The sequence below is a fragment of the Pan paniscus genome, chromosome 5 (assembly GCF_029289425.2).
Source record: "Pan paniscus chromosome 5, NHGRI_mPanPan1-v2.0_pri, whole genome shotgun sequence".
Taxonomy (NCBI): Eukaryota; Metazoa; Chordata; class Mammalia; order Primates; family Hominidae; genus Pan; species Pan paniscus.
In genome coordinates this window covers 162019392-162038580 of record NC_073254.2, presented here as the reverse complement: position 1 = coordinate 162038580, position 19189 = coordinate 162019392, and the positions used below count along the sequence as shown (strand labels likewise).

The following is a 19189-nucleotide window of genomic DNA, read 5'->3' as shown; positions in this document are numbered from 1 at the left end:
AATCTTTGACAATATTTGGCAACACATGGATTGTAGGATTGTGTGAAACTGTGGAATTAATAATTGTATTTGATGTATTGGCATTGCTGTCTCCTCTTATTTTAAAGGAATAATATGTTTAATTCAAATAAAATTAGAAGCAATTCCAACAGGATTTTTTCCCCCTTTCTATCTCAGAATCACATTTTCCTTTCCATCCCAAAATTTATAAAATGAATATTCTTGAATTTATTTTGGCGTTGTGCCTTTTAATGAGTGAATCCTCACTGATAAAATAGAAGTTATTGATTGCACTTATTCTATTTATTTAAATCACATGTATTTTGTATTTCTTAATTTAATAAATAAAAAATCTTAGTGCAGCATGAATAATTTTTTTCTTGTAATAAACATTAGTTTATAAGTATTAGTTTATAAAACTTCATTACGGGCATAAAATTTGAGAAGCACCTACAAAAAAATTGTATTTTTTTAAAACAAGAATGCAGGTGCCATTTATTTGGTCCGTAAGTATAGTCGTTATTTGAGTTTTACAAAACATCGAATATAAATAACCCGAAACTGTAAAAATACACAAAAATTGGCTTATTACACAGACATACCAGGCAGTACAAACTGAAAACTTGAGTAAATTAACATTGTTTTACATTAATATACATAGTGCCATTTAACATTTAAAAACAAGTTTTAATGCGTAGCACTCGATACTTCTTTGAATCTGTTTCAATCAGCTAAGAGTATGAAAATGGTTAAATCTAGGCTCAAAATAATTATTCTTCTAGCCAAAAATAAAGGCATAATATTTATAACCAGGTGTCAACTTTACTAAACCACAATATTTTGAAACTATTAATGATACCTAAGGGTATTTACATTAAAAAGGCAACATGCATTGTGTTGTTTTATCTCATGACTGGTTATGCACACACTTCGTTCAAAGGGTTTTTAAAACTATATTCCCACTTTCAATACAGCATACTGCAATGTGTCTAACAGTTCTAGCAAAATGAATGCTTTGAAAGGGAGCAGAATCATTTTCAAGTCACTGGTGTCAATTTTTTCCCTTTGGAACAAAGGACCTAACAATCTGGTTCTGCCCAGATAACCTAAATAGGAAGAGGGTTCTGTTTAGAGGCATTTCTGTTCCATCTAATGCTATGACATCATCAAGCTCTTCCTTCTGTTCTATACGTGACCTCTTTGCACTGAGATTCTCTTTCTCATCTAATTTCTTCTTGCGGCTTCTCTCTTCTTCACTGACGTCGGCATTATTTGAAGAATCTTCTTCATCCTAATCAACTATGAGAACATCATCTTGCTCTTGAGCTGTGGAGGTGGAGGGCTGAGCTCCATCATCACTGCCTTTGGTTATGCTTTTGGCAGCATCTTCAGCTTGTTTGGGCCCCACTTTTTCTGGGGCATCACCAACAACTTCAAATTCAACATCCTTTCCTAGGTCTTCACTATGAAGGATGTTGATAATTGTATTTGAATGTAAATTTTTATTTGTTTACAAACAGGAGAAAAGTCACATTTAGGAAACTTGAAATCTGTAAAGATTAGAGAGAAATGAAATAAATTGAAGATGCTCTTTTCAGACACAAATGTTTTGACTGAAAAAATCCTGGGTTTGATTTCAACTGCTTATTTTATGAAAACAGAAAATCTTGTCCTTTCAGCCTACTTTTTTGAGAGAGTTTTAATTCAATGTGTGAAGTCTACTCTGCTTTAACAGTTTAATTGATGTATCATGTTTTGTCGATTATAGGAATTACTTGCATGATTTTATGTTGATGTAACTGTCCTCTGAAATGATTAAACTATTGTTAGATAAGGTGTTTCTTGGAGTGTAATTTTTAAAAACTGTATTATAGGATTTAATATATATTAGTATAATCACTCTCAAGCTATTCTAATAGAAAGGTTGCAAAAGTGGTGACAAATGTGTCTTAACTCAAGTTTCATGATGTAATTATTGCTTGGCAAAGTAAAAGATGGGTCTGGAATCTTGAAGCAAAAATTGCTGCACTTGATTGATCTTTAAAGACAATATTTCATTCCTTTACTAATGAATCATTTGAAGTCTCAAAGCTATGCTGAAATACGTTCTAGTGTCCTGAGCTGAACAGTCCAAGTCTTTTGGAGTAAGAAAAGGAGGATTTCCACTAAAGGGTAAGAAAATAGAAGAGAAAAAAGGGTTGCAGTTGTTGAGCTATTGTAACACTCATTTTCAAATTATAGCCCAGAGGCTGATTTGCCCAAGAGGCAATGGGCAAGGGTGTTGGCTGGAGCCTTGAAGAGGGCACAGCTATGGTTTAGACCCGCAAATTCCTCTGTCTACTGGGACATCTGCTCTGAATATTTCAGTCATCTCAAAGTTAATGTGTCTGCAGCTAACTCATTGTTCTCAAACTTGATCCTTTCTTCTGTATTTTAGTAAATGTCATGACTTCTACCCTTTACTGAAGGAACACAAACTCAGTTCAAAAGTGTCATTTTTAGTTCCTCATTTTCTGCCTCTCCACATCTAATTTATCAGCAAGTCCTGTTGATTGACTCTACTTCCAAAGTATGTATATCCTGAGATTTTCACTATCTCCTCATTGCCATGGTTGTCACACACAACCGACCTTTTTTTTTTTTTTGGCCTAGATCAATGCAACAACATTTTAACTAATCTCCCTGCTTTCACCCAGTCCCAAATTAAATCCACATTCCACACTGCAAACAGAAATCATGATAAGCCTAAATTAGAGCATGTCACATCTTTGCTTCTCAATACACTTAGAATAAAGTGAAAACTGTTTGCTTAGTCTACACATTTTGATCCCTGACTCTCTTTTCAAATTCATTTCCTACTTAGCTCACTGGACTGCAGTCTCACCAGCACTCTTTTATATTCCTTAAGCACATAAAAAGGTTCCCACTTCAATGCCTTTACACTTGTGTCTTGTGCCTGTAGCTCTGTTTTCTCAGATATTCACATGGCTAACTTTTGCAAAAAAGGCTATCCATGATCAATTTATAGTAGCACTCTCAGGTCAATTGTAAAATATATATGTGTATTTCATTGAGACAAGGTCTAATTCTGTTACCCAGGCTGGAGTGCAGTGGCATGATCTTGACTCAGTGCAGCCTTGACCACCCCAGGCTCAGGTGATCCTCGCACCTCAGCTTCCTGAGTACCTGGGACTACAGGTGCATGCCATCACTCTTGGCTAATTTTTGTAATTTTTGTGGAGACAGGGTTTTGCCATATTGCCCAGGCTGGATTCAAACTACTGCGCTCAAGTTATCTATCCACTTTGGCTTCCCAAAAATGCTAGGATTACAGGTGTGAGCCACTGTGCCCAACCAGATTATTTCATCATAGTATTTTGCCCTGATTTATGTACTTATAGCACTTATCTAGTCTCTTTACTTACTTGTATGGTCTTTCTCCTTCATCTTAAATATAAATCCTATAAGAGCAGGGACTTGTCTGTGTATACTATATCCCCAAGGCTTAAGTAGTTCCTGGAATGTAGTTTAATGTAGTTGGTGCTCACCAAGTAATTGTAAATAATATAAATAGTGTTGAATGGTACTGGGTTGGGAGATAAAGAGAGAACCTGAAAATAAAAGATGGAAACATTTTGTGGAATGTCTCAAGGGATTATTCTATGACCTTCTTTCTTACCTGATGTAAAACAGAAGCACTTCTTTTGAATAGAAATTAGATTTAATTGATCCAATTCTATGAAGTACTGAGTTTATCATTGTTTTATACTCTGCCTATATCCTCTTCAATGTTATACAGATATAAACATGGATTCCTCCGGGTCAGGAATCCACAGAATTTGACAGATTTGTTTTTTTGGCCTCTCAGAGCTTAAAGTTTCTTAGAATATATCATTTGGATGATATCTTTTAGGAGAAACAATAAGAGCATAAAGTCCAACTGGAATCTTTGTCCTGAAAGCCACATGAGAAGCTTGTGCCTTTAGATTTGCCTTATTCTTAAATACTTTGTGGTTTATAGTGAGAAGAAAGCTCACAGTTGCTCATCAGGAAGCAATTTTTTATGCCCCTGAAAATCCTTTTTGTAGGTTAAAGCAGTCACTTTATGATGTGGGAACCATGCTTCTACTGTAGCTGGAAGGCAATCCACTGATTCCCATTATACCTGCATGAAGGTTTCCTTCCTTTTCTGTGGATTTATAACTAAAAAATGACTGTATTCTCTTCTGATAGTTTTGCAAAGTGAAAAAAAAAGGAAAAAAGAGGTAGTATGCAATATAATCTTAGATAGTGTTAAGGTACTCACAAAATTGATAAATCTGCTAAGTAATATATAAAATTTATTAAAAAACCTGTCATATATTTTCCAATTCAAATGTTTTATGGTTGAATATTGCTGACTGATTAGAATACATAGGCCAGAGACTTAGATCAGCTGTAGCGTTTGCTGTTGTGATTACTTAGCTATCTGATCTAGTTCTTGTATCAAAAATTAGGAAATTCTGAATGCTATAAGTTTCATACTTTGCACTATTTACCACTTTTTGTCACTGAAATGTGGTTCTCTTAGTCACTAGGATGCATATTACCTAAAAATGCTGGGGGATAATAAAGCGACAGCAGTGAGAACAGCTAAAATTATAATTCTTGCTTTTTAACAGATGGATACCAGATGTGTTCTTGATCTGGAGAGACTGTTTCATTAACTCACAGAAAATGAAGGTGAAGATAAACATGGCTGGTCTGTTATTCTTTTTTACTTTCTTATGTTAAGTAATAAAAAAGCAAAAATAAAGTTTCCCAGATGTAGACATTGGCAAAATACCAGTAAGGGGAGAAATAATCAACCTTGGGATAAATGTGAAATAGAACACATCAGGATAACTAGGGACTGTCCTTTGCAAGTTTAACTTAGGTTCTCCTCTTCAGATCCCTAAATCTTGCATGGTAAAATGGCATTTAAATTGTAGCTTTGATGACCAATTTTGAGCCCAGTGGTTCCTTGCAGATTCATTGCATTAGATTTTCAACAACTGTAGTTTACTAGAATCATAATCTGTGTGAGGCTTTATCTAGCGTTAGGTGACACCTAAACCACTAGTAGGAGAACTGTGGTATCTCACCCTTAACGTCTCCATGAGAAACAACCATACAGCTTTCTTAGCAATATGCTGTAGTGTACAGCTTCAGTGTCCAGAACATTTTTCTTGATAGCTCATCCTTCCTTTTCTTTTGTTGTGATCCATGTTAGAGATTAAGAACACTGTATTTTGGAACTCCAAGGTTAAATTTCTTAAGACAACATTTTTTACATTATAATAGGAGATTCAAGTAATAAGGAAAGCATATACAAACCATACAATTTAAGCCTGTGAAATTCTTGAAAATCAATTATTACTCTGCACAGTGGCCTACTATGACTACTTATATTTGATCATGTTGATTTTAATCTCAAAATCTCCAGATGATAAGAGGTCTGACCAGATGCAAAATCACTAGTTTCCTGGATTTCAAAATCTCTCTCTGCCTCAGATTTTAAAAAGTCTTATAATGAGTTTCTTTGCCTGAACTTGTGCATAGAGTCTGTCTTCAACTATGTTGATTTGATTACTTTTCTAGGTTTTTTTTGGTGAAGTATTACAGCAACAGCTCTTAGATTTACACTTTCTATAAGAAACAGCATAAAAAATCTCATTTTAACAAATATTATGGAATGAAAAGTCTACAATAGGTGCTCTATTAAGTTTGGGTATACGGTGTAAAAAAATAGACTTGGTATAAGAATCTTTAGTTGTCAGTAACACACCCTGGCAAGCTGAAGCAGAAGGAAAATCTTGGGGAACAACATTAAGAATTTCTATATTAAATGGAAACTGGAGCACTAGGCAAGAAATATAGACAGAAGCAAATGTTAAATAGCTAAAGAGTCCAGTCTTCACAGACCTTATAAACAAGTGTGGGAGAGATACTATTATCAAAACAGTTCCCAAAATATCATTTATAATTATAACGTGAGACTGGTGCTTTTTAAAAAAAAATAGAGTGCTGAGAAAGAGTGACAATGTGGGTGTGGGGATGGGAAAAATGCCTTTGTTTAAATTGAGAGGAAGCATGAGAAGAAGGCTTACATTATGGCTGCTTTGAAAATTCTTTTATTATCAATATTGCTTTATGCATCACTTGCACCTTAAGGAGATCTGACTGATTCCTAGGGAGTTAGAGATGGGGATGAGGGAACTGTAGTAGCTAGGAAAATGTTCCAGGCAGAAGAAGTAGTTCATGTAAAGTCTTGATGGCAAAAAACACTAGGATATATTTGATGGGCCAAAAGGAGGCCAGTGTGGCTGAGACAGTGGAAGAGGTGAAGGGTAAAATGAAATGAGGTTTGGGAGGTAAGAGTGGTCTGGTCATGATAGACTTTGGAATCTATTTGAGGTGAAGTTGGAAGTTTTGAAGAATTTTTACCAAGCCAATGGATTTTTATTATTTATACTTATTAAAGATTATTTTGACTGCAGTGTGGAGAATAGAGTAGAAAGAAATAGAGAAGTAAGGAACCTACTGCTATTTCACATGAAAATGATGTATCATTAATGTCTTTTATCTGCGTGGGGGCTATGCAGGGAGAAGTGGCCAAATATAAGACATAAACGGGAGTATACATGCCAGGACTTGTTGATGGATTACATACTAGTGTTAATAGTTAACCTTCAGTTCTTGAGTGGGGAACTTTTACTTATGTATGCAGTATTTATACATTATTCTAGATGTATTTGACTAAAAATGACAGAAATTTAATTAAAATGCAATTTTATAAAGAATTTACTCATAAATCATATTGTCTCATATGATTGGGAAATCTAAGGGTGGGTTAGGACTTTAGGAAAAGCTGTATCCAAGCCTATAGATGACTTCTGAACTTAGTATTAATTTCTTATCTCTGTTTCCTTTAAGAAAAATGTACTTCTATCCTTTTTTCAAGTGTCAGTTCACACAATCTCAGGCAGCCCTAGGTTAAAAACACCAGAGGAATGAGAGATATTTTCTCACCCAGACATAGTCTCTGAGAAGGGCTCTGATAAGTCCTTCTTGGGTGTCAATTATGCAATAGCGATTAAACATTATGTCTAAGGCTTGGTGCGTATACCTACCTCTAAGGGAGCAGCCGCTGTTGTCCTAACAGAGGTGTGGGGGAAAACTTATTGTGTATATTCAAACTAACTACCTAAGCCATGGAAATCCACTGCAACTATATAGAATAACCTGTGAGAAAGGCAAAAATATTGCCTGACATCCAGGAGGTGCCCTTAGCTAGACCTCAGTGTTCCTCTGTTGAACATAAACAATTTGGCAGAACATTAACATCAGACAAGGCAGTGCTGTGGCTGTGATGAATAGAGAGAAAACAATACCACGGTGTAGTCATATCTGAACACAAAGCATGCGCGTTGTCTAAGCCACAGATATTACTCCAAAGCCCTCTATCCGGGCTAAAATGAGTAGCTGCTTCTTCTTTACCAATTACAGTGTTTGTCTGGTTCTAGTTTATTTTTTTAATTAATTTTTTTGATTTTTAATTTTTGTGGGTACATAGTAGGTATATATATTTATGGGATACATGAGATGTTTTGATACAGGCATTCAGTGTGAAATGAGCACATCATGACAAAAAACCTAAATACACTCTTTTAAAAAAATGTACAATTAAGTTATTATTGACTATAGTTACCATGTTGCACTATCAAATAGCAGGTCTTATTCATTCTAACTCTTTTTTGTATACATTAACCACTCCTCCCCCCCCATCACACCCTGCTACCCTTCCCAGCCTCTGGTAACCATCCTTCTACTCTCTATGTCCATGAGTTCAATTGTTCTGATTTTTAGATCCCAGAAATAAGTGAGAACATGCAATGTTTGTCTTTCAGTCCCTGGCTTATTTCATGTAACATAATGATGTCTAGTTCCAAACAAGTTGTTGCAAATGACAGGATCTCATTCTTTTCTTATGGCTGAATAGTACTTCATTGTGTATATGTACTATATTTTCTTTATCCATTCATCTGTTGATGGATATTTAGGTTGCTTCCAAATCTTAGCTATTGTAAAGAGTGCTGCAACAAACACAGGAGTGCATATATCTCTTCAATATACTGATGTGTTTATTTTTGGGTATATACCCAGCAGTAGGTTTGCTGGATCATATGGTAGCTCTATTTTTAGTTTTTTGAGGAACCTCCAAACTGTTCTCCATAGTGGTTGTGCTAATTTACATTTCATCAACAGTGTGTGAGGGGTCCTTTCTCTTCACATCCTTGCCAGCATCTGTTCATTTGGTATTGCCTGTCTTTTGGATATAAGCCATTTTAACTGTCATGAAATGATATCTCACTGTAGTTTTGATTTACATTTCTCTGATAATCAATTATGTTGAGTACCTTTTCATATACCTATTTGCCATCTGTATGTCTTCTTTTGAGAAATGTCTATCTAAATCATTTGTGCATTTTTTGATCAGATTATTTGATTTTTTTTCCTTTGGAGTTGTTTGAGTTCCTTATATATTTTGGTCATTAGTCTCTTGCCAGATGCGTAGTTTGAAGTAAGCAAATATTTTCTCCCATTCTGTGGGTTGTCTCTTCACTTTGCTGATTGTTTCCTTTGCAGTGCTGAAGTTTTTTTAACTTGATGTGATCCCATTTGTCCGTTTTTGCTTTGGTTGCCTGTGCTTATGAGATATTACTCAAAAATGTTTTGCCCAGAACAATGTCCTAGAGATTTTCCCTAATGTTTTTGGATAGTAGTTTTATATTCTGAGGCTTAGATTTAAGTCTTTAATCCATTTTTATTTGACTTTTGTATATAGTGACAGATAGGGGTCTAGTTTCATTCATCTGCATTTGAATATCCAGTTTTCCCAGCATCATTTATTGAAGAGATGGTCTTTATCCCAATGTATGTTCTTGGCACTTTTGTTGAAAATGAGTTCACAGGTGTGTGAATTCATAGGTGTGCAGAAAATGAGTTCATAGGTGTGCAGATTTGTTTGTGGGTACTCTATTCTGTTCTCTTGGTCTATGTGTCTGTTTTTATGCCAATATCATACTGTTTTGGTTACTATAGCTCTATAGTATAATTTGAAGTCAGGTAATGTGATTCCTCAGTTTTGTGCTTTTTGCTCAAGATAGCTTTGGCTATTCTGGGTCTTTTGTGGGTAAATGTAAATTTTAGAATTGTTTTCTATTTCTGTGAATAATGTCATTGGTATTTAGATAGGGTTTGCTTTGAATCTGTAGATTGCTTTGGGGAGTGTGGACATTTTAACAGTATTGATTTTTCCAAACCATAAACATGGAATATTTTTCCATTTTTTGTTGTCCATTTCAATTTCTTTCATCAATGTTTTCAAATTTCCATTATAGAGGTTTTTCTCTTTTTTGGTTAAGTTAATTCCTAAGTATTCAGTTTCATGTATGACTACTGTAAATGAGATTGCTTTGATTTCTTCTTCAGATTGCTTACTGTTGGCATATAAAAATGGTACTGATTTCTGTATGTTGATTTTGTATCCTGCAAATTTCCTAAATTTGTTTATCAGTTCTAATAGTCTTTAGATAGTCTTTAGGTTTTTCCAAATATAAGATCTTATCATAAGTAAACAAAGATAATTTTACTTCTTTCCTTCCCTTTGAAGTCCCTTTATTTCTTTCTCTTGTCTGGCTGCTCTAGCTAGGACTTCCAGTACTATGTTGAATAATAGTGGTGAAAGTGGGCATCCCTGTCATGTTCCAGATTTTAGAGGGAAGGCTTTCACTTTTTCCCCATTCAATGTGACACTAGCTCTGGGTCTGTCATACATGGTTTTAATTATGTTCCTTCTATTCCCAGTTTTTTGAGGATTTTTATCATGAAGGGATGTTGAATTTCATTAACTGCTTTTTCAGCATCAATTGAAAGATCATATGGTTTTTACCCTTCATTTGGTTGATATGATGTATTACATTGATTGATTTGCATATATTGAACCATCCTTGCATCCCAGGAATAAATCCCACTTGGTCATGAATGATCTTTCCATTGTATTGTTGAATTTGATTTGCTGGTATTTTCTGAGGATTTCTGCATCAATATTCATCAGAGATATTGGCTTGTAGTTTTCTTATTTGATGTGCCTTTTTCTGGCTTTGATATCAGAGTAATACTGGCCTCGTGGAACGAGTTTGGAAGTATTCCCTCCAGAATGTGTTGAGTAGTATTGGTATTAATTCTTCTTTAAATGTTTGGTAAAATTCAGCAGTAAAGCCATCATGATGGCTTTTCTTTACCGGGAGGCTTTGATCTTGTTACTTGTTATTGGTGTGTTCAGGTTTTGGATTTCTTCCTGGTTCAATCTTGGTAGATTGTATGTATCTAGACATTTCTCAATTGTTTCCATTATCAGTTGTTTCAAGAAAATTTTTAATTTCCTTTTTAATTTCTTCATTGACTGACTAGTCATCAGAAGCATATTGTTTAATTTTCTTGTATTTGTATAGTTTCCAAAATTCCTCTTGTTATTAATTTCTGGTTTTATTCCATTGTGGTCAGAGAAGATATCTGATATTATTTCAATTTTTTGAATGTTTTAAGACTTGTTTTGTGACATAACATATGGTCTATCCTTGAGAATGATCCATGTGCTGAGGAAAAGACTATGTATTCTGCAGCTCTTGGATAAATATTCTGTAAATATCCATTAGATTTATTTGGTCTATAGTGCAGATTAAGTCTGATGTTTTTTCTTTTTGATTTTCTTTCTGGATGTTCTGTCCAATGCTTAAAGTCTGTTGAAGTCTGTAGCTATTATTATATCAGGGCCTATCACTCTCTTTAGCTCTAATAATATTTCCTTTACTGATGCTCCAGTGTTGGGTGCATATGTATTGAAAATTGCTATATCCTCTTGTTGAATTGACCTCTTTATCATTATATAGTGACCATCGTTGCCTCTTTTTATAGTTTTTGTATTGAGATCTATTTTGTCTGATATAAGTATAGTGACTCCTACTCTTTTATGGTTTCCATTGGCAAGAAATATCTTTTTCTATCCCTTTATTTTCTTTATATGTGAAGTGTGTTTCTTGTAGGCAACAGATCAATGGGTCTTGTTTTTTTCATCTATTCAGCCACTCTATCTCTTTTGATTGGAGAGTTTATTCCATTTACATTTAATGTTACTATTGATAAGTAAGGACTTACTCCTGCCATTTTATTGTTTGTTTTCTGGTTGTTCTGTGGCCTTCTGTTCTCTCTTTTATTCCTGTCTGCCTCTAGTAAAGATGATTTTCTCTGATGATATAACTTAGTTTCTTGTTTTTTTTGTTTGTTGTGTATCCATTGTATGTTTATTGGTTTGAGGTTACCATGCGGCTTGCAAATACTATCTTGTGATCCATTATTTTAACCTGATAACAATTTAACACTATTTGCACGAATAAACCAAATGAAAACTAATAAAAACCCATCTCAACTTCATCTCTCTGTTTTTTAACTTTTTTGATGTTTTTGCTTATATATTATTGCACTGACTACATCTTGAAAAGTTGTAGTTGTCATTTCTGATTGGTTCATCATTTAGTCTTTCTACTTAGGAAAAGGGTAGTTTACATACCACAGTTGCAGTGTTATAATATTCTGTTTTTCTGTGTACTTACTATTAGCAGTAAGTTTTGTACTTTTAGGTGATTCTTTATTACTCATTAATGTCATTTTCTTTCTGATTGAAGTATTTCCTTTAGTATTTCCTGTTGGACAGGTCTGGTATTGATGAAATCCCTCAGTTTTTGCTTGTTTGGGAAAGTCTTTATTTCTCTTTCATGTTTGAAGGACATTTTTGCCAGACATACTATTTTAGGGTAAAAGTTATTTTCCTTCAACCTTTAAATATGTCATGCCAATCTCCTGGCCTGTAAGGTTTCTACTAAAAAGTCTACTGTCAGATGTATTAGAGCTTCATTGTATGTTATTTGTTTCTTTTCTCTTGCTGCTTTTATAATCCTTTATTTATCCTTGACCTTTGGGAATTTGATTATTAAATGCCTTGAGGTAATCTGTTTGGGTTAAATCTGCTTGGTGTTCTATAACCTTCTAGTACTTGCAGATTAATATCTTTTTCTAGGTTTGGGAAGTTCTCAGTTATTATCTCTTTGAATAAACACTCTACCCCTATCTCTTTCTCTACCTCCTCTTTAAGGCCAATAACTCTTAGATTTGCCCTGTGGATGCTATTTGGTAGATCCTGTGGGTGTGCTTCATTGTTTTTTTTCTCTTCTGTGTATATTGAAATAGCTTGTCTTCAAGCTCATCAATTCTCTCTTCTTCTTAATCCATTCTGCTATTAAAGGACTCTGATGCATTCTTCAGCGTGCCTATTGCATTTTTCAGCTCCAGAATTTCTGCTCGATTCTTTTTAATTATTTCAAACTGTTTTTCTTAAATGTATTATTCAATAGCATTCTGAATTCCTTCTCTGTGTTATCTTGAATTTCTTTGCATTTCTTCAACATAGCTATTTTGAATTCTCTGTCTGAAAGGGCACATAACTCTGTTTCTCCAAGATTGATCCCTGGTGCCTTATTTAGTTCATTTGTTGAGGTCATGTTTTCCTTGATGGTGTTGATGCTAGTAGATGTTCTTTAGTGTCTGGGCATTGAAGAGTTAGGTATTTATTGTAGTATTCACTATCTGGGCTTATTTGTAGCTGTCCTTTATGGGAAGGTCTTCCAAATATTTGAAAGCACTTGGGTATTATGATCTAAGTTTTTTCTGGTTTAGATGGTACTGCAAACACAGTAATGCTTTGGTTCTTGCAGACTCCTAGAGGTACCACCTTGATGGTCTTGGGCAAGATCCAGAAGAATTCTCTGAATTACCAGGCAGAGACTTTTGTTCTCGTCTCTTATTTTCTCCCAAACATACAAAATATCTGTCTCTGTTCTGAGCCTCTAAAGGTAGACGTTGAGTGACACATATACCCCTGTGACCACCACCACTACAACTGCACTGGGATAGACTGAAGCCAGAACACTGCTGCGTCTCACCCAATGCCTGCTGTAACCACTCCCTGGTTAACGCCCATGTTTACTCAAAGCCCTGGGCTCTACAATCAGCAGGTGGCAAAGCCAACCAGGTGTGTGTCCTTCCCTTCTGGGTGGCATGATTCCCTAGGCCCTGGGTGGGTTCAGAAGTGCCACTCGGGAGTCTGGTACTAGAGTTAAAAACCTTACAAGTGTACCTGGTATTCTATTATCTTGTGGCTGAGATGGTACTGAAACCACAAGATGCAGTCCTTCCCACTCTTCCCTCCCCTTTCAAATGCAGAAGAGACTTACCCAAGGCTGCTACCAGTCCTGGCCTTGAGAGTACTGCCAGACCACCACAAATGTTCTCTTAAGGACCAAGGTCTTTTAAGTCGGCTTGTTGTGAATGCTGCCTGGCCTGGGACTCATCCTTCAAGGCAGCTCCTCTCTCTGGCCCAGGGTAGTCCAGAAATGCCATCCAATGTCATGTTCTGGAATCAGGGACCCCAGGAGCCCACTTGGTGCTCTATACCCCAGTGGCATTGTTGGTAGCTAAGATGCAAGACTAATCTCCTTTACTTTCCCTCTGCTTTTCTCAAGCAGAAGGAGCTTTGCCCTGTAGCTGCCATAGCTGGCAATGTGCTGAGTGTCACCTAAAGCCAGCAAGTCTCAGAGGCTCACCTATGCCCTTGATGCAGTACCTGGGTATCACTGCTGGCATTCGGGGACCAAGGGCTCTTCAGTTAGCCGGTGATGAATGCTGGAAGGACTGGGTCCTTTCCTTTAAGGCAGTGGATTCCTTTCTGGCCCAGGGTGTGTCTAAAATGTCATCTGGGGCCTACGGCCTGCAAAAGGGCCTTGTGACTCTGACTCTTGCCCTATCCTGGTGTGGCTGAGCTGGTATCCAAAACAAAGTCCTCCTCACTCTTTCTTCTCCTCTCCTCAAGCGGAGGGAAGAGGTCTTTTCTGGAGTAATTAACTGTGCAGCCTGGGGCTAGGTGAGGGTTCATGCCAGCACTCCCTTAGCCTTCCCAGCTGGTGTCTCAGTACATTTCTTGCCTTCCCAGTTCACTGTCTCTGGGTTTAGTTCAGAGTTCCAGTCCATATAATCTAGACTACCTTTCAAGTTTACTTAGAGACCAAAAGCCTTTTTGCCCTAAGTGGTGACATTTGTGAGCACTCGAGTTCGGACCACTGGGATCGGCAATTCACCCTGGCTAGGACTGATTTAAATGCTCCCTCCGTGGGCTCGCATCAGCTGAGTTTGGTCTGATTTTCCTTTCTGCTCTGACAGAACAGCACGGAGTTCAGTGATTCATAATTCTGTGTTCTCCCTCCCGCAGCACCCAGAGAGGCTCTCTGCATCATGCCACCACTGACGAGGGTGGGGGAGAGGTGGCGTTGGTGACTCAAGACTGTTTTTTCTATCTCTTCAGTGCATTTTTTCAGTGATATGAAGTTAAAACCAGGTACTGTAAGTGTTCACCTGATTTTTGGTTCTTATAAAGGTGTTTTTTTCTGTGTAGATAATTGTTAACTTGGCGTCCTTGTAGAGGGAAGGGTGGAGCTTTTTATTCCACCATCTTGCTCCACCTCCCACTCTGGGTCCATCCAATCATACAATTACTTTTACTTTCTGACAGCATCTAATCCAGAGCCATCCTCCACTTTAAATCCTCATTTTTCAAGCCTCAGATGAATCATCTCTTCTGCCCAAGGTAAAAGAAACTTTCACATTTATATAACCAAGTTTATTTCCTTTATAAAACTTGTCTCAGTATCTAGGCTTTTTGTTTATTTATCTATTACCTTGTCTATGGTCTATTTTCCTCTGCAATGTGAGTTCCATGTGGGCACAAATCTGTTCTAGTATGTGCATAACTCTATCACCGGTGCCTGATATGTGGACCGAGATTTAGTAGCTGCTCAAGTGTTTATAGAATTTGTGAATGAAAGGGTAAATAAAATAAATTAGGTAGCTGACTTTGATAAATGCATTAGAAATCTCAAGAAATATATAAATAATGAGAGGGCAAGGATTGAGTTTTCCCTGATGCTGAGTGATCAGAAGAGGCATGAAGAGCTGGTTGTATTTAAGTAGGGCCTTGAAGGATAGTTAGAATTTAATAAGTGGAGATATGGGAGATATATAATTGTTAAGCCTTGGGAATGGTGATGAGTCCGTTTTGGCTGGAGCATAGACTTCCCAAATGGAGTTGAGGAAATAAGACTTAGAAGGCAAGTTGGTGGCAGAATGCATGCTTTGAAAGGGACACTAAGACAAGGTTCTGTGCTGCAAGTTAAGTACAATTGTTGACTTAATAAGAGTTGCTTCTTTAGGTGACTACTATGAAAGTAGCATGTACAGTGGTTTGTAGAAGGAAGAAGTTGTGAGGAAAACAAGTTAGAGATTATTGCCTGGAACAATACAGATGATAGCTGGGAGAACCTGAACTAGGGTATTGGAGTGAGAACTCAAAGAAGATGGTGAATGCAAAGGATAATTTAGCAATAAATTGAACACACAGAGTATTCAATATGATATATAGAATTTTACTAGGTGCTTATTTTTTACTTTAATCATTGCTTGTCTATAAAATTTATGGCTGGTACAATTAACTCTTTTATTGAGAAAATCTGTGAGGTGGAAAATTACTTGAGCTGGAAAGAGAGCAAGGACACTCTGACCAATTCTCAAATTTCAGAGAAAGAGAAACTTGAAATCAACAGAGTACAGAGAAATATAGTAACATAACCAATTGCAGAGAAATATCTTTAGACATGGAAGGTAAACAAACCAGATACACTTAACAATGGATCAGAGTTGGGGATTTATACTAGGACAGAATGTCACACTGATCATAGAGCCAAGATCAGTGGCTGATTATAATATTCCAGCTCTCCTCTTGTGGAGACAATAATCCGGGAAGAAGACTTTGAAGATCCATTTTGGTCTTTTTCAGATTTGAGACAAATAGTGGTAATATTGTTGAAATAGAATCAATAATGATGTATTACTACTATCTTTGCATATTTTAATGTTACATAGTTATTTAAGTTAATCAATTATTCAGCAGATTCTAGCTCACTTTTGGGGGCAGGCTACACATAGTCTTTAATTTATAAATTAAGGTTTTCACAAAACCTTTCATTTATTCAAGTAATTATTTGTGTGCCTAATTTTGTAAAGAATAGATATTGCTACAATAAACTATTCTGGTAGAATAAACATCTGCATTATACATTTAAAATTTAATTTAACATTATGTCTGTAATAATAAGATAGTGTTGAAATATATCCAAATTCTAATTATATTAATGTTAACTCTTTTTAATCTTTGATTTGGCTGGATCTTAAAATTTTATTCTGATTATTATTTGCTATTCACATCCAGTATTTAAGTTTCTTTATCATGCATACATTTTAATCAGCTCTTGTTCAATGTTAGAGTATAGTTCAATTCTATTAAATAATGCACTCTGCCATTAAATTTACCTCTCAATGATGTTGCCTGTTAAATATGGTGTTTTGGAGAAAACCCATATTACTGAACATTCACTTGTGACATGAATTATCTTCTGAAGATGGTGTTGTGATTCAAGGACATAAGTTATTTGGACAGCTCTTACGGTAACTCTGTTTTACTCTGTAACACCTCATAACTCACTGCTGTCAGCTGTAAAGGGTGGGAGGAAGTCTCCAGATCCTATATGCCCTCTTCCATTAGTCCTATTTCTGTTCGTTCCTACAAGAGAAAAACACTGTAATAGTAATCACTGGTGAAATCTCCCTTGAACTGCACAACCCATGTTTTGAATTATTTTGATTCTGAAACGATTAAATAACCCCTTGAAAGAAGCAGAAAGATTTTGATCCTTTCAGAACCCAATGTATTTCTCTTCCAACTTTCTGGAATAAACATTTATATTAAGACATCCTCACTTCTGCCTGTTCCCTTTGGGACAAATGGCTTATTTGCAAGTTGATGATGTCACCCAAGAACTGTCTGATCAGGTACTATGTCATGCTTTGTTAAAAAACAGCAGGTGAAAAAATGAGGATAAAAATCTTATGATTACAATGTAGAATTGGTACAATTATCAGTCATTTCAGACAAATGCCAGAAGAAGGCAGTCCTATTTGTTCAGGACTTTATGAATTTTGCAAGACCCATGAGTGCTCTTTGGTTTCAACATGATCATAGATCATGAAGAAACCCAGAAATTAGTTTTTGTTACTATAGAAACCAAACGGAATAACTGATTTTTTTTTCTTTTTAAAGAAATGGTCTCCAAAATTAGGTAAAAACAACAGAGGGTGCTAGAAAATAAGCGCTGGTAAGTAACGCAGGAACAGAAGATGAAACACCACGTTCTCACTCAAAAGTGGGAGCTGAACAATGAGAACACATGGACACAGGGAGGGGAACAACACATACTGGGGCCTCTGCAGGGAAGGGGGCAGTGGAGGGAGGGAGAGCATCAGGAAAAATAGCTAATGCATGTTGGGCTTAATACTTAAGTGATGGGTTGATAGGTGCAGCAAAGCACCGTGGCACACGTTTACTTATGTAACAAATGTGCACATCCTACGCATGTACCCCAGAAATTAAAAATTAAAAAAGAAAGAAAGAAAGAGAAAGAAAGAAAATAAGTGCTAGGGAAAACAAAATTTTTTTTTCTGCTTATTGCTGCGTTCTGAAATCCTTGAGTCTGTTATGTTATTTTGGATAGACAGTTCCTTCTATTAGTTTTTTCTTAATGAAAATATATAAAGTTGGTTTTTGAAATTTCCTATTGCTTTAAAACAAATTAAATTAATTTGTACTGATGTAAGTGCAATAAATATCCAAGTAATAGGAAACTAAAATGATTTGTTTCAGTACATGAATTAGACCAAGATATTTTTCTGCTTTTTAGTTCAGTATACAGGATTTTAATGCAAAATAGTCTAAAAGAGTGCAATATATAGAAAACAACATTGTCCTGCTTCCTCCTTCCTATCAATTCAGATAAATTTGCAATTGATTTCATTGAATTTATTTACTCTGGCATCTACAAGGTAGACTGATGATTTTTGACTACTCAAATAAATAGTTTCAAAAACATTAGGGCACTCAGACTCTCTCTTTGTATTTAGGACTTGATGGTGCCTATGGTTTATTATATTTTAGTTATACATGAAATCTACTAACCAGTGAGCATAAGCAACACATACAAAAACTGCATTTAAATAAAGCACACTTCTTCTCTGTCCTAGGAGTAAAAACTGTTTGCCCATGAACAGTGATAATACATGAGGACGAGATGTTCTGCAGGATAATCAAGATGGACTAGTTTAAATGAGCTGTAAAATTATTACTTTCTGCTTGATTCCCAGCCTCTGAAAACCTCTTTTAGCCTTACCTGGAAAGCATGACCCCTGATCCAATGCCTGGATTCATACCAGTGTTATCCATCTGGACATTTTTGTCCTTGCTGGTGATATCCCTTGGACAATAGTCTGGGCAACTAGGTTTTCGACTTTTCTTAAAACCCATATTCATTGAATGCCCTTCTTATCTTACTTCAGCTCCTGCCTTATACCATAGCTCTTTTTTAGGTGAGCTAATATCTCTATTCCTTAATACTAAGTCACTGCATAAATCTAGTTACTGCTTTTCTAGGGAGACAAGAACCCTGGCCTTGAACCATAACGGGTTGCTAAGAGCCTGCTATCTGATGACTGATCTCCTGTATATCCATTGTGACTGCCTTTTCTTTGAGGACTGCCCCTGTCCACACCTCTCCTTGCACATCTTTTGAGACTGATGCTCCTACCGTCTTGGTTACTCATGGTCTCACTTAGACTGTGATCTGGTGTCACAAATAGACCCTTGCCTGTGGTTTGCTTTTTTACTGAAAATTACCATTGTAACTGTGACTTACTATGCTCTTAAGTCTACCGACAACTCCTATGCAGCACTCCTATCCAGAATTTGGCTTTGCATCTTTGTGGTGGGAATGCGACATAATGGTGTGTTACTGCACATCTCTTCCCTCTTCTGCCACATCACATTGGCCACAGAGGGAGTGTTTACCCCATGTAAATTAGCAAGGTCTACAAACCAGGGCTTTCCTCTCCCCACAGA

At 36.2% G+C, this 19189-nt stretch overlaps 2 protein-coding genes and 1 pseudogene across 3 annotated transcripts in view; 2 read left to right on the top strand and 1 right to left on the bottom strand.

The window, feature by feature from the left end:
- NMBR (neuromedin B receptor) overlaps nucleotides 1–4722 on the top strand; it is an 87770-nt gene extending 83048 nt beyond the window's left edge. Inside the window, exon 5 of the mRNA XM_055114162.2 lies at nucleotides 4662–4722. The gene's annotated coding sequence lies outside the window, so the exon portion shown is untranslated. The remainder of the gene's footprint in view (nucleotides 1–4661) is intronic.
- Nucleotides 482–1483, bottom strand: LOC100970964 (SUMO-activating enzyme subunit 2-like; annotated as a pseudogene).
- A 9955-nt stretch (nucleotides 4723–14677) lies between the features above and the next one.
- The window catches only part of LOC134730628 (putative uncharacterized protein encoded by LINC00269), a 556641-nt gene continuing 552129 nt past the window's right edge, over nucleotides 14678–19189 (top strand). For both annotated transcript variants that reach the window (XM_063605492.1, XM_063605491.1), the window contains exon 1: nucleotides 14678–14776. In XM_063605492.1, the coding sequence (XP_063461562.1) occupies nucleotides 14754–14776 (23 nt within the window). In that variant the 5' untranslated portion in view covers nucleotides 14678–14753. The remainder of the gene's footprint in view (nucleotides 14777–19189) is intronic.